The 14,285-nt window shown below is 39.7% G+C and overlaps 1 protein-coding gene across 1 annotated transcript in view; it reads left to right on the top strand.

Moving 5' to 3' along the window:
* Nucleotides 1-13,968, top strand: part of gabbr2 (gamma-aminobutyric acid (GABA) B receptor, 2) — a 245,769-nt gene extending 231,801 nt beyond the window's left edge. Inside the window, exons 16-19 of the mRNA XM_036566416.1 lie at nt 540-722; nt 848-977; nt 2,388-2,505; nt 8,152-13,968. Of these exons, the coding sequence (XP_036422309.1) occupies nt 540-722; nt 848-977; nt 2,388-2,505; nt 8,152-8,317 (597 nt within the window). The 3' untranslated portion in view covers nt 8,318-13,968. The remainder of the gene's footprint in view (nt 1-539; nt 723-847; nt 978-2,387; nt 2,506-8,151) is intronic.
* Nucleotides 13,969-14,285: the final 317 nt, after the last annotated feature.

Below are 14,285 nucleotides of genomic sequence, written 5' to 3'. Positions count from 1 at the left end.
TGTTAATAGATTTGCATTAGTAAGTGTAACAGATGAGTTAAGTAAACCAAAAAAATTTAAGTTAGTGCAATTGTTACATTTTACAGTGTAAATAAGCTAATATTGTTTTCTGTATTTAATAGATAACAGTTTGTCTTATGGTATATCAGGAATGGAAAAGTGTGTCATATAGTAATAGAACAGTGGGTCAAATAGTAATGGATCAGTATGTCATATAGTAATAGAAAAATGTGTCATATAATAATGCAACAGTATTATAGTAATCAGGAACAGTTACAAAGTAATAGAACAGTATGCCATATAGTATGAGAATGATATGTCATATAGTAATGGAACAGTGTGTCATATAGTAATGTGACACTATGTCATACAGTAGTGGAACAGTATGTCATGTAGTAATGGAACAGTATGTCATAAAGTAATAGAACAGTATGTCATGTAGTAATGGAACAGTATGTCATAAAGTAATAGAACAGTATGTCATAAAGTAATAGAACAGTATGTAAAATATAAAGCATCTCTTTCGTCTGTCTTTCCAGCTTATTACAATGAGGACAAACCCAGATGCAGCCACTCAGAACCGACGGCTGAAGTTCACACAAAACCAGAAGAAAGATGACTCAAAGACCTCCACCTCTGTAACCAGCGTTAACCAGACCAACACTTCTCGCCTGGACACCCTGCAGACGGACAACCACAGCCTCCGCATGAGGATCACAGAGGTAAGTTATATGACCTAAAAACATATCCACCACTTCACATGTGTCCTTCTACCCTGGTGTTAAAATTCTGCCTGTAAAGCTGTTAGCACAGAGTGATTCTGGATTGGGCTTGTGTGTTTGTTTAGTTGGATAAGGAGTTGGAGGAAGTGACCATGCAGCTTCAGGACACTCCGGAGAAGACGCCCTATATCAAGCAGAACCACTACCAGGATGTCAACAACATCCTGAGCATACGCAACTTCACAGACGGAAAAGGTGTGTTGAGCTCATCTAATGCCTCGCATTACTCATTTATCACTGATACTTTGATCAGACTGGCGTCATTGTAAGATGTTTGTTTCTTTAGTTAGTCTAAGAGAGAATTCAACGCCTGTGGTGTCAGGTGCAGTACAAATAAAGCACCTTCAGTAAACTTCTGTCACCAAAGTTCAGATTGATTCTAATTCTTCAAGTTTTGCCAAAAAAAGAGCTCTTTGAAGTGTTAATATAGAAAAACCAAAGATTATACACCATTTTAAAAAACTGTACATCCAAGCCAAGAGCCTTTATTTGTGTTCAGAGCAAAATGGACAAATACGTTGCCTAATTCTAGCTAATAATTGCTATAGCTAGCATGACACTATAGCAAACCAGTGAAACACTAGTGATTTTATGATCAAAATCTAACTACATAATATTTTTGGATCAGTATGCTAAAGGGCAGCCATGTCTGGGGGGGGTTCTTACCCCAAATGTCTAACTCTACATTTTCACTTCAATAAAATCCTCTTAAATCCCCATGTACTGTTCACTTAACACTTGGCCCCTCATATGTATATTTTTAACCATTTTTCACTATTATTAAATGACAAACTGACCCCAAATAAAATTCTGGGGCAATGAATCCTCAGATTGCAGTGATCCAGTTGAAATTTTTGAATTAATTAGACCATACTCATTCATAAAATATGTTAAAATATTTGGGGGGCTCCCGAGTGGTGCAACCGTCTAAGCGTTGGCCCTATCATCAGGAGATCGTGAGTTCGATCCCTGGTGATGCTACAGCCGTCTGTAGCCGGGAGTCCAAGAGAGCACATTTGGCCTTGCTCTCTCTCTCCCCCTCTCCCCCCATCACTCAACGAGCCATGCTAGTCAGTGCAGGCGTCTGTTGGCTGATGTAACAGATCTGGCGCTTTCCTCCGAGCGCGTTCGGCTGTCCAATGCTGTTGCATTAGCGGCAGTTCGAAAAGAAGCGGTGGCTGGCTTCACAGGTCTCGGAGGAAGCCTGAGTTAGCCTTCACCCTGCTAGTGTTGATAGTATCGAGTCCTAACTAGCGGGTGGAATTGGAGACGACTAAATTGGGGAGAAAATTGGGTAAAAATAATATATATATATATATATATATATATATATATATGAAAAAAAAAATTTGGCTCCATAATTTGATGAGAAAAGAAAATAAGATGGGCGAACATCTTACCCTGGGGGGCTTCTTCCTCCTTGTTATGCTTGAAACTTGAACTACTGTGAAACTGGTATATAAGGTAATGAATTAAAGTGTGGGCCTACATACAGATCTTAGCAGGTTAAGGGTTAAAAATGGGAGTTATTTCAAATAACTTTATCAAAAAAATTGGGATAATTTTGCAGCGTGTACCATTGTGTGCTTCATTTGTTTGCCGTAGATGGTGAGAAATCTGTTCTGAAAAATCACCTGGAGCAGAAGCCCCAAGCACAATGGGGATCTATGGACCCTTCTAGAATAAACAGAGGCCCACTAGAGGACATCAACTCCCCAGAACAGTAAGTGTTTCAGCTGCTTCATTCACTCGGAAACATGATTACGCTCCAACATAGTAAGAGTATTTAGACGTTTCTCTGTATGATCAGAGAGGGATGGAAGGTTTTATGAGGAGATTAACCCAGAGAATGAAGGAGTAAGAGAAGAGAGAGTGAGAGAGAGAGACGTGTAGAGAAAAGGAGGTTGCATAACCAGTGATTTACAGCAGGCATTGGAGGCAGTGAGGCCTGAAAATAGACAGGAGAGCAGAAGAGGAATACTAGAGCTATTCCCAATGCCCATGAATGCTTGATCACACGGGGGAGGGAGCGTGCTATGTGCTCACCTTTTCATCAGCATTCCATGCACAACCCCCCATACTTACACATTCACACTATTCTCACGGGTCTGTGCTTAGAAAGATATCTTCTGGTGTCCCATGTACCGCTGTCTCTGTAACACGCAAATGTTATATTTTAACTCGCAGGTAGGCCTGCTGACATCAAATCTCTTCACAGATCATGGATCAAAATTCTTGTTACCTTGCACCTCAAATTACTTACTAAGAGTAAAGGTATCAGACTTCAGGGTCACCTGTAATCTATTCTAGGGCACTAAAGGAACTCAAAGGTTTCCTGTACCTTTCTATTTTAACTAGGGCATCATTTACTGATATTATGAGGATGAACAACACTCAAAGGTTCCTGAACTTTGGGAGTTGATTTCTGATTTTCCACTTTGTGGAAGTAGAAAGTTTTACTGATGGCATTGAGTCTCTGAATCAGTCAAGGTTTGGACTAGTATGAGATGTAGCACAATGCCCAGATGATGTACTAGAACTGCTGAGGAATGAAATGTGGGACATTGTACAATGTGTAAATTAGATGTCTTTGTCCTTCCATAGCTACAATATGGCACTTTCTGTTATGCTGTTTAGGATTTCAAAATGTTACAATGGAAAATGAGCAAATCAAGTTATAACTAACTTTAGCTAACTACTAAATTCACTGATGTGAGTTACCATGTATATTTCTGTGTGACAGTAATTGTGCTCCGGATTTAAAAATGTCATAAAGGTAACTGGCCATCTTATGTTAACTTTAGTTTGCTACAGTTATGTTGTGTTAAAGTCAAAGCCTAAAGTGGCCAAATTAGCTGATTAGCTGTCTTGCTTCCTGGTCTTAGCTGTCATTACTTGCTAGTAGGGGTGGGAATCTCTAGGTACCTCACGATTCGATTCGATTATGATTCACAGGGCTGCGATGCGATTGTAAAACGATTATCATCTCGAAGCATCTTTTTTTTCTATACAGGATTTCTATTTTCTTACTGTGTCAGGACTTGGTACTTTTAAAGCAAAGTATTTGTAATGATCTATAATGCATTTACTTCCAATATCTTTTATTAATAAATCGAATGGAAGTGATGTGGCAAGTGAACTAGAAAGCTCTCATTCACTGCTATTGCTTGGAGCACATGAGACGCTGCTGCCACTCTCTGCGATAAAATGCGCAGTTACGGTGAAATAAGATCCTGTGGTAATGGATGTCCATGCAGCGCGTTACAGCCGTTCTGCCCGTTTTCTTTAGTGATTTTATAACTTAGGTTTTGGTCTCGCTGTAGGGAGTAGGGGGGTCGCTGTGTCAGTAAAATATCTTCGGGACGTGTGCAACATAGCATGAAAGCCCTGTTTCGCAACGACTGAGAACTGGCGTTCTCCGACTGCAGGTCACCCAGCAACGATGCGTTATTCGCATTCATAAGTGCTGCTGTTGGTTTACTTGCAAGCTAAATCTGCAACGAGAGACTATCAAACACTAAAAAGTTGCGAAGATAAAGTTGCTTCTCTTTCATATTTTCCCGTTCCACCTTAAATGGTGCCGCATTTACATTCGGCAACTCAGTCAGAATTTAAGGTGGAACAGGAAAATTCGAACAAGAAGCTGGAGCGGCGTAAAGAAGTGACTTCAGCCTCATAAAACTTTGAGAGACATTTTACAAGAAACTGATCTACTTTAGAGGAAAAGTTTTCTGGTGGAGATGGAAGGAAAGCGGCTATAGCTAAAGCTTAAAGCAGAGCGAAGGAAGTCCGCGTTTTCGTTTATATTGTTTAGCCTATACTAGGGCATTAACACGTACTGAGACATACTGGACATAAATGTTGTGGCTGCCAAGGTGGTTTGATTTTTGTTAAAAGGACAAAATGGCTCTTCTTAACATTTGTGTTGTGACTCCTGACCTGACCTGGCTTTTAATGCAGAGGGAGCCGGTCGGATTTCTCACTCATCCAGTTGTGTTTTTTTAAGTGCACCTCACAGCCTGTCCGGGCGCTGCACTTCCGCACTTCCAGGTTCCGCCTTTTGCGTTCCGTCAATATTACGGTATAAATTAAATATTTAGATTTTTGACATTTGTGAATCGATTCAGAATCGTTCACGTCCGCGTCGCGATGCATCTAAGAATCGATTTTTTCCCGCACCCCTACTTGCTAGTTTGCAACTGAAGACAGAAACAGCTCAAGCTCAGATAAACAAACACTACTTACCACTGCCCTCTAAAGGTGTTGTTGCACCAATCAGAAGTTGTTTTCACATGACTCAAAAAGTCTCAGTTAATGCGTTTTGTGCTTTCTTTAACTCGCATGCTTTTGCCTTAACCTGACTAATAAAAATAACAGATTAAATTCTGTTTGTTGCAATGTAAAAGCTAAGAACTGTGGTAAGTAATTGCAGTTAGCACAAATAATTGCAAACAGGCGATTATGTAACAATTGTGACAGGCCAAGATGCAAAGCAATTCATTTTCATTTGGTGCATAGCATTAGTTGTTGATTTAACACAATACTGCCCTACAAAAATCTAGGCTCCAGATTCTAGTCCATTCTATATTAGTGATGCAGTAATGTAGTGCATGGTAACCAAGTTTGGACACAGTGATGCTCCCCGAGCCATCATCCTCCCATGCAAAAGTAATGGAATAGAAGAATAGGATTTAATTTAGCCATAGGATTTTCAAAGGTGTTGATGGTCATCTCTGTGCATAGCAGAGGATCAGCCTTCGTAACATGTTTTATTTGCAGGTAATAGTTTGTACAGGAAAAGAACATGACAGCGCTTCGTCTTGCCAAAAAATATGCACATGAAACACAACTAGATAAGAAGGAGAGCCCATCTGAACTTGAATTAAACTAAAAGCAAATACAAACGCCCGCCTCAAATTAAGACCACTAAAGCTATTGCTTTTCTATGAAGTATGTACAGCCTGAGGAATTCTTACAAGATGGTACAAATGCGAATTCATCTAAAAGTGAAATTGGAGTCACAAAGCTCCAGAGGTTCACTAATATAAACTTATTCATTCTTTCTAATGCATCACAAGGTCCTAAAGATAAAACACAACTTCGCAAAATTCAAATGGGAATGCTTGGACTGTTGGCCAAGAGGGGAAACAGCTTTAATACAATAAGAATATCATCTACCAGCATGAATATCTCCTTGACCAATGGGGGATTCTGAGCTCCGAACAAAGAGGTTCCCTAAGTATACAGAACCAGAGAGAACAAGAGAAGCACAGGCAGAGGCACTAGTTTATTTCTGGTGCGTTGGCATTAAATTAACAGTGCTTTATAAAGGTCCATATGAATAATGAATCTTCAGAAAAATCTTTAAACTTGAAAATGTGAAAAAGTAGAGCACTATTAAATAGTGAAGGATAAATTGCCAATCAAACAGAGTGAAAGTGGCTTGCTAGGGGAAATCTGCCCTACTTCCTCAGTGTTTTGCCAAAATTTTGCAGAAGTGATTGTATATATACCAAGAGGGGGGGCATCACCATGCAGCCCATCCCCAACTAGCCAAATCTCCTACACAGTGGGAGTGTAAACACCTAATCTAATCAAATACATTATAAAAATGTCAATGTACAATGTACCAAAAGAAATGTGTGTGTGTTAGTTCTTTTATATAACTGGCATTTCGATTACGTAATTGACTTGAAAGCGTGTCAGTCTCTTGGGGTGCAGGGTGAGGACTGACACTAGGTGCAGGCATGAAATGTACTTTATGTCAGGGGATGCGGAGAGCCAGCAGCATGGTGGATTAGGGGGCTGTGCAGCCGAGGGTTGCTTATGCCTACTCGCAGTGTGTGTGTGTGTATGTGTGTGTGTGTGTGTGTGTGTGTGTGCGTGTGTGAGAGAGAGAGAGAGAATCGCTTACTTAAGACCACAGTCACATATTTTACATCCAGAACATTACTGCTGCTTGAGCTTTAAAAACTGTAATTTGTCACCCTTCTGTGCAGCCATAGGTTCACATTTATGTAAATATAAGTGAACATACGATGATCCAGTACAGCAAAGAGAAGAGGGAAAAATCTACTCAAGCTTTCTTTGAAGTACTTTGAATTCACAGAAAGCTTGATTGAATAAGAGGGGAAATTTAGTCATTAAACACTCCTGTAAAAATGACTTTTGCATTCATCTTATTACAACATAATGATTGTGGGTAACAGATTTTTTGTACATTTTTATCAGTGACTGGATGCTCTCAAACTATAAATGTGTGATATCTCAACTTTAAAGATTTGTGGAATATTAAAGCAATAGTTTAGTGAAAGTTACAGTGTTGTCGTGCTTCAAATGAATGTCTGAACTTAGTTTCTTTATTTCTGCCGTGGAGCAATGAGGCTAATGTAGCCAACAATGAAGTTTTGCCTCACCGAATAGCATCATGCACATGTCGTGCACATCATCTCATTCTTGCCTCAAACTGGGGTGCTGCATGTTTTGTGCATTTTTATAGATAACAGTGTGTCATACAGTCTCAAGAAAATCTGTTTTAGATTACTTACAGGGAACCCTGGCCAAAATGAAAAATGTTACCATTACTACATCTGTTGCAAACATGTCTACTTGCCCCCTACAGTGGTGTCACAATAGTCTCAAGAGTCTTTACACAATAGTCTTTCCAGTTTAAAGACTGGGAAACCCCTCTTCAGATGATATATCTTGAAGTTGGGAGGAACTTTTAAAAAACTACAAGTGCTTCAGGGCAGATACTTGATGCAGGGCTTTTTATTTACATTTTTCCTGCTAACCTGCTCATGCAGAAAAAAAAACAGATTGTTTATGTTATTACTAGAAAGCAGAATATCATGTCTGTATTTATTAGCATTTACATCACTGCCTTTCTTTATTGCTGTGGGGGAGTCCTAATGCTTGTATGAAGTATTTGCACAATGCAGGCTGGGTACTTTAGTGAGAGAGAAAACAATGTGAAATCATAAATTCTTTAATACCGATGAGGCTTAGGGTGTAATGCTGCGGTACATTAGGAATTTAGGCATGCAGTTTGCACAATGCTAATTGGTGATAAGCTTTGCTTTTTTGTTATTGCTTATGAGTAAAAAAGCAAACTTCATACACCAAATATGTATTGACTTATTTCCTATATTTGGGATAAAGGAGAAATTGTGTACATTTGATTTTTTATTGGTATTGCTCTAAGAATTATATTATATGTAAAATATTTAAAGAATTATATTGAACAATTATGTTATATAGAAAATATGAAAAATTCAACTGACATTTGTCTGTCTTTTGTGATGCATTTAATTGTGCATTATGACCTCACTGACTCACCCTTTAATACTCATGTGCTCTGTGTCCACAGCATACAGCGCAGGCTGTCCTTGCAGCTGCCCATTCTGCACCATGCCTATTTACCCTCCATAGGAGGGGTGGATGCCAGCTGCAGCCCCACCAGCAGCCCAGCGTCCAGCCCCCGCCACAGACAGCACATGCCACCCTCCTATAGAGTCATGGTGTCCGGCCTGTGAGTGCTGCCATGGCCCTGCGCTCCGAGGAAGAGAGTCTCCGTTTTATATCCAACAGACTGAGCCACGTCAGCAATTAACGGAAGCGTGTGAGTGACACGGGGGGTCCTACTCTTCATACATCCATGACCCCCCCCACCCCCATCCACTTCTATGGTCTATGTCAGAGCAGAACTGATTCTCCAGGCTGTGAGGGCGGGGGGGCGACTGGACGTCCTCACACACCCACAGTGCCCAGGAACACCCGCTTCCCACCACCACCCACCCCCAAAGCTCCCCCTACAATTCCAGCCCCCCAATCTCAAACAACCAGAGAGAAGCAACAGAGGATGCCAGCTGTGCTGTAGCCTTATCTGCTTCAAAGGGGGTCTCTCAAAAACACCCTTTTTGTTGTCGAAAACGTGGACCCACTGTCAGCTTGTCGACTTGTCGGACTTTAGTAGCTTGCTGCTGGTGGTCCGCGGCAGTGACGATCCAGACGTGACCTAGGACTCATCCTGTTGACCGTGCTAACAGTCATGTAAATACCATCCTCCACATCAAAGCAAGCTCTCAGTACGCTGTGAAATGAATTACTCGGGTCATTGGATTCAGATAAGGCTGGGCACTTCAGAAAATGGCCTCTGAAAAACTTTAGAAAGTGACTGTTGACAAAAACAGAAAAGGCATTATAAGCTGGTTGGTACGATCCTACTGGCATTGTTTAAGTGTACACTCATGGTGTGGAAAAACGCAAGTTTGTTAAAAGTGAGACAATTGTAATTTCCGCTAACCACAGCTAGCAAGCGTCACACGGCACTAGAGGCCAGCTCTTTTATGTGAAGAGAAGTACACTGCAGATTTGTCACAATGCTAGATTTGCACCGTATATTTTCCTTTAAAAAATCATACCATCTGGGTAACTGTTCATTAAATTGCTATACTGACTTTTGATTCAAAATGGCTGAGAGAGGCAACTACACTATAGAGGCCTTGAGACGTCCTTATAGACCAGCCGAGAGACCCTCTGTAAAATCATGCGTGAGCATTTACTCTCACAGGAGCCAGTATGGAAGTGCACAAGCCTTATGGTCAGGTAAGATATCTGGGGCAATCCAGAGGGCCAGTCTTCCATTTCAGCTGAGTGCGTGGGCCTTCTCTCATAGAGATCATAGTCAAAAACAAACGCTGGTCGATAGACCACCCTTCCGAGGCTTGCGCTTCGTCCCTTGGCAGTGAACTGACTTTGGCATGCAATCAAAGTCATCTCTGAAGGCCTAATAGCTCCAAACAAGGGTAATAATACTGATCAAAAGCAAAAATACAAGAGTGTCGTCATGGAAAGCCCACAGGGTGGTCCGTACAGGTGGAAAGATGAAAACTGTTAGCGATTTGCAGCACAATTATGGACCTGTCTTACTTTTTAAAGAGTAAATTGGTCACAAGAGCAAAACCTCACTATGGCCCTTCAGTGCAGTTTGTTTTTTATTATTCTCCTGCCACAAGTTTTGTTCACGGAAAACGAATCATCTAGCAATTCTTGTAGCTTGAGCCGAAAGGAGCTTGGATGGAGAGCGAGCTGTCAGCCGCACATCGTTCGCTCACACACTGAGGACTAAATCACAGGCCCAAAGCGCAGGAGGAGTTCTGCTCCCCTCCCGGAGTGGCAATGGAAATATATCACATGGCACTTAGCAACAGTGAACATACCTCATGGTTGCTATAGAAATGTAACTCTGTCCTGTGAACTTTGCACAAATGTCTCACAGATATAGAGAGCATAGGCGTATAGCTGTTGTCATACTATTTTTTGTAAACCTATATCAAGACAACAAAGGAATTGTATTTAAAATGCAAAACATCGGAATAAGCTAAGTATCATCCCTCTCGAGAACAACATTTCCTTTCTGCAGATATCTCACCGCTGGTGTCTTGGATTTAGTTTTCGTCGCGTTCGTTGAATGCTGTGCCTGTGGTCTTGTACTTGGAGCCTAAAGAACATTGTAGAATTTGAGCTCATCAGGCAAAGAAATACAGCTGTAACCATTTGATAGTAAAATACAACATGGGTTTCTTTCACAGCTTCAGCATAACTGCGATTTTGGTGTGCAAGGGTCAGAATAACTTAACATTAACTGTTATTTATTTATTTTTTTTATTTATTTAATTTTTGCTTTCAGTGCAAGTTAATATCCAAGAGGCTGTTAGTGCTAGCTCGCCTCACTTTCAGTAACAGTGGAGAAGACCTTTAAAAACAGAGCAGAGTCAAGCAAAAACTCTGTAATGCCACGGCACCTCAGCATATGTCTCAGAATGATGGCCATGATCTACAAGAGGGTTTCATTGTCATGAGCTTAGTTAAAAGTACTGAGTCAAAGTCACTGTTTAGACCTTTTTTTTCTTAATTCTCTGTTCCAAGAAGTTACTTCATGTGAAGTTACTAAAATCTAACTGTCATTACAAACAACTCTCTTACTTTGGAATTCGCCACATAGTTTTATTCCTTCATTCGTAATAATTTATTGATACAGTTCAAGCCTCACGTTTCTTTGGGAAGGTTTTCCCGTAGTAGCTATGTCATCCCACAATAGCATGCACACAAAATTAGGTACACGTGCCTGGACTTTGTACCGCATCTGAGGGCAAGGAGTGCTGAGGATGCTTTCATGTATGAGAATAACATGGGAGGAGTCTTATTCTAGATTAGTAATCCAGCAGTAAGATTATATGTGTATACAGACCAGTGTGAAAAAGAATGAAGATCAAAGTAAAAGCAAAAAAGGGGAATTTTGCTCAGCCAACAAAGCTTACACACCCTTTTGTAGGTCTTCATTACGCTAACGTGTTTCCCATCTCTAAATGAAACCTGCAGGTTCAGTGAAGTTCAGAGGTTGTAAAAGGGCTCACTAATCTCACTAATATTCAACTGATCATTTCCTGAGTCATCGCCTTGATTTTTGGGGGCAGACCTCTGGAGTTAATCATGCTCAACTGCTGTGAGGCAGTAGTTTTCTGTCTTCAGTGCTACAAGTGGAGTTTTACTGTGACCCAACATCATGGAAAAAGGCAAACATCTCCTCTTGGCTAACTTAGAAATGATAGACTCCTTGAATTTAAATTTACGCTGAAAGGAGTTCTGATGAGAAAAACAAATGCCCAGAATGTGAGGTTTTAATTCTATTTCCAGGCAAGCTGAAGTGTCAGCATATATTTTATAGCTGATTAAAGCTTCTGCTTGTACTTGGAGACGAGTCTCAAGGAATATTCAGTAATAAATGATAGTGTCTCATCACTTTAATTTAAACTAGATATGATTGATTGGTGCCAATATAATTAAGTCGTCGACTCTTGTTGTAAAGATCCATTCTGTAAGATTTAACCATTCTCCTCATTTAAATAAATGTAGTTTGCATAAACGGTATCTAGAGTATCAACTCCATATAATCCATGCAAACATGGACCAGTTGGAAGGCAGAGGTTTTATTTTAGGTTTATTTACTAGATTTTTAAACTTTTTATGTACCTGTAAGTCAAAGTGTTGTCAAACACTTTAATCCAGACCAATGATCACAATATTTTGCATCCATGAAAATCACCAAGTGAAGGTTGGTAATCATCCTTTTAATACATTAACAAAACAGAAAATGATAACACCTACATATTTCATATTTGGTTATGATTAATGGAAGAGGCTGGAATATGTCTAGAACTGATTTTATAACACATTTTTGTCACTTCCATACATGGTATACTATGCATACATTGTAGAATTTATTTTCCTTACTAAATTCTAACAAATGCACAACATTTATGAAAGTGGCAATAATTAGCTCTAACAGGCTGTCTAGACTGATATTCTGAAGTCATATCACACTGGAAGGGAGAGTCAATGGCGACAAGTGATTTCACACTACATTAATGTAACGCCCAGTCAAAAACCCTGAGAACTGATATTTCTCTGATATGAGAACAATAGAACTGGAATTGCATTTCTGCACCATATTATAAGGAACAAAGTTACAGTACTGTACAGAAGTCACAGACCACCCTTCATTTATTTATTTTATAGTCAAAGCAGCTATGAAGCAGAAGTTATTTATTTCTAAAAGATATTTCTGAGGAGATTAGATGTGAGATAATCCACTTGCATAAGGAAGAGGAAAATCAAAGGAAAATAAGTGAAAAAACAGGGGTTTCCAAAACTGGAGGTCAGAAATGATTAAAAGATACAGAGAAAACGGGGGTCCCAGCAACCATGCAAGACCTGGTATACCACCAAAACTGCCACCGTCTGTCATCTTTGAGACAGGAGGAAATTAAAGCGCCATTCTTGCGAAGTGAATGTGGTTAAGATTACTTGGATGGAGAGAAGCAGAAAGTGCAACCAACTTCTAAGACTGAACTTTGGGGGTGTGAAAAAATATCCCTGCAGATTTCTTTGAACCTGAAAGCAAGGGGAGAGCTTAGAAGCTGTAATAAAGACAAAGAGGGAACACAGTAACCTCACCTACTTAACCTACTTAATTTAATTTCCATTTTGACTGGAAGTGAAATAAATGAGGGGTGGTCTCATACTTTTGCACAGCACAGTACGTTATACAGCACAATGTTTCTCCGGACCAATGAATCCAAGATCTCTTTGGATTAATGATCCGCTGCGCACATTTACAAACCTTCTGAAAGGAGCAAGAAACAACATTCCATGCTGCCCACAAACTCTTAGCTCAAAGTAAATATGGTGACCATAAACACTGATTAGTTTGTCATTCAGTGCAATGAGAAGAACTGTGAAGTTATGACAGACCTTTGTTTGCTTCTCTGGTGAAATCAGTGAGCGACCAAACCACCAAGGTTACTCTTTGCTTTTATTTTGGGAGCGTTATGTAATTTTAATCTAAATCACTAAGTGTGTGTGTGTGTGTGTGTGTGTGTGTGTGTGTGTGTGTGTGTGTGTGTGTGTGTGTGTAAAGTATGTCTATTGATTGAACACATGGTTTACTCATTGACACAGAGGTTCAAAAAGTGCAGCATGGGACTTGATTTGTGGAGTGTCTTCTTGTTACTGGCAATAAACTCTGAAACCAAGTTAATAGCTGAGATCTTGGTCACTTTGTCATGTTACCCACAAAACGTTTAACACTGGACAACAGCTATTGGGGCAAACAGATTCACCTTTTGCTAAATGTAAGCCTGGACCATCAAAGGCTCCTTTTTTTGGAGGTAACTAGTGTGCATTTACTAGGACAATATGGAACAATAAGAAAGGCCTCCTCAATACCCCAAAAGAGCGAAGGACTATTTCTAATGTATATAATGTATACAACACATTTTTCTGTAGAGGTATTAATCTATGATAGTGGGGGACGTTACAAATGACGTAAAAAAATTTACAGAATGTTGACGGTGAGTGTGTATGTCTGTTTGCCACTCTGTGAAAATGTGCCGTCTTCAAGTTTACACATCGCTATTCAAAACTATTTATTCTGTGCTGGAAGACTTCTCTTTTTTTGACTTCACAGAACATCGGTGCCCATCAAGATCAAAAAGATCCACAATTTTTATCTTTTTTTTTGTTTGTTCTTTTTGTTTTCTTTTTATATCTAGTACTTTTGCCAGTGTACACTTCTGTGCTCCACGACTGTCCTGATCAGTGTGTTTGTACTAGCACACACACACAGGAGCTGTTGAAAAATCAAAGTGGATGTGCTCATTTCATATTCTTGTACCCTTAAACTGCATGGAGATCATAACATTTTTAATAAATTATTGCAAAAAATGTTTTTATTAATAAAATAATCAAAATGAACTGGTGTCTTTTCTGATAACAAAGTTCACTAGAATTTAGTATATCAAAAATACAGAATTAGTTTATACTTTGACTCAAAACTAACTGCAAGCGGAGCATATTCCCTCTCTTCCTCATATATAAACACAGCGAGATGGGGAAGATGAATCTGTAATGACCCTCTCTGTATATTGAGGGTGATAAATA

The sequence above is a fragment of the Colossoma macropomum genome, unplaced genomic scaffold, assembly GCF_904425465.1.
Source record: "Colossoma macropomum unplaced genomic scaffold, Colossoma_macropomum, whole genome shotgun sequence".
NCBI classification, from domain to species: Eukaryota; Metazoa; Chordata; class Actinopteri; order Characiformes; family Serrasalmidae; genus Colossoma; species Colossoma macropomum.
This window is presented reverse-complemented; position numbering and strand designations above follow the sequence as displayed.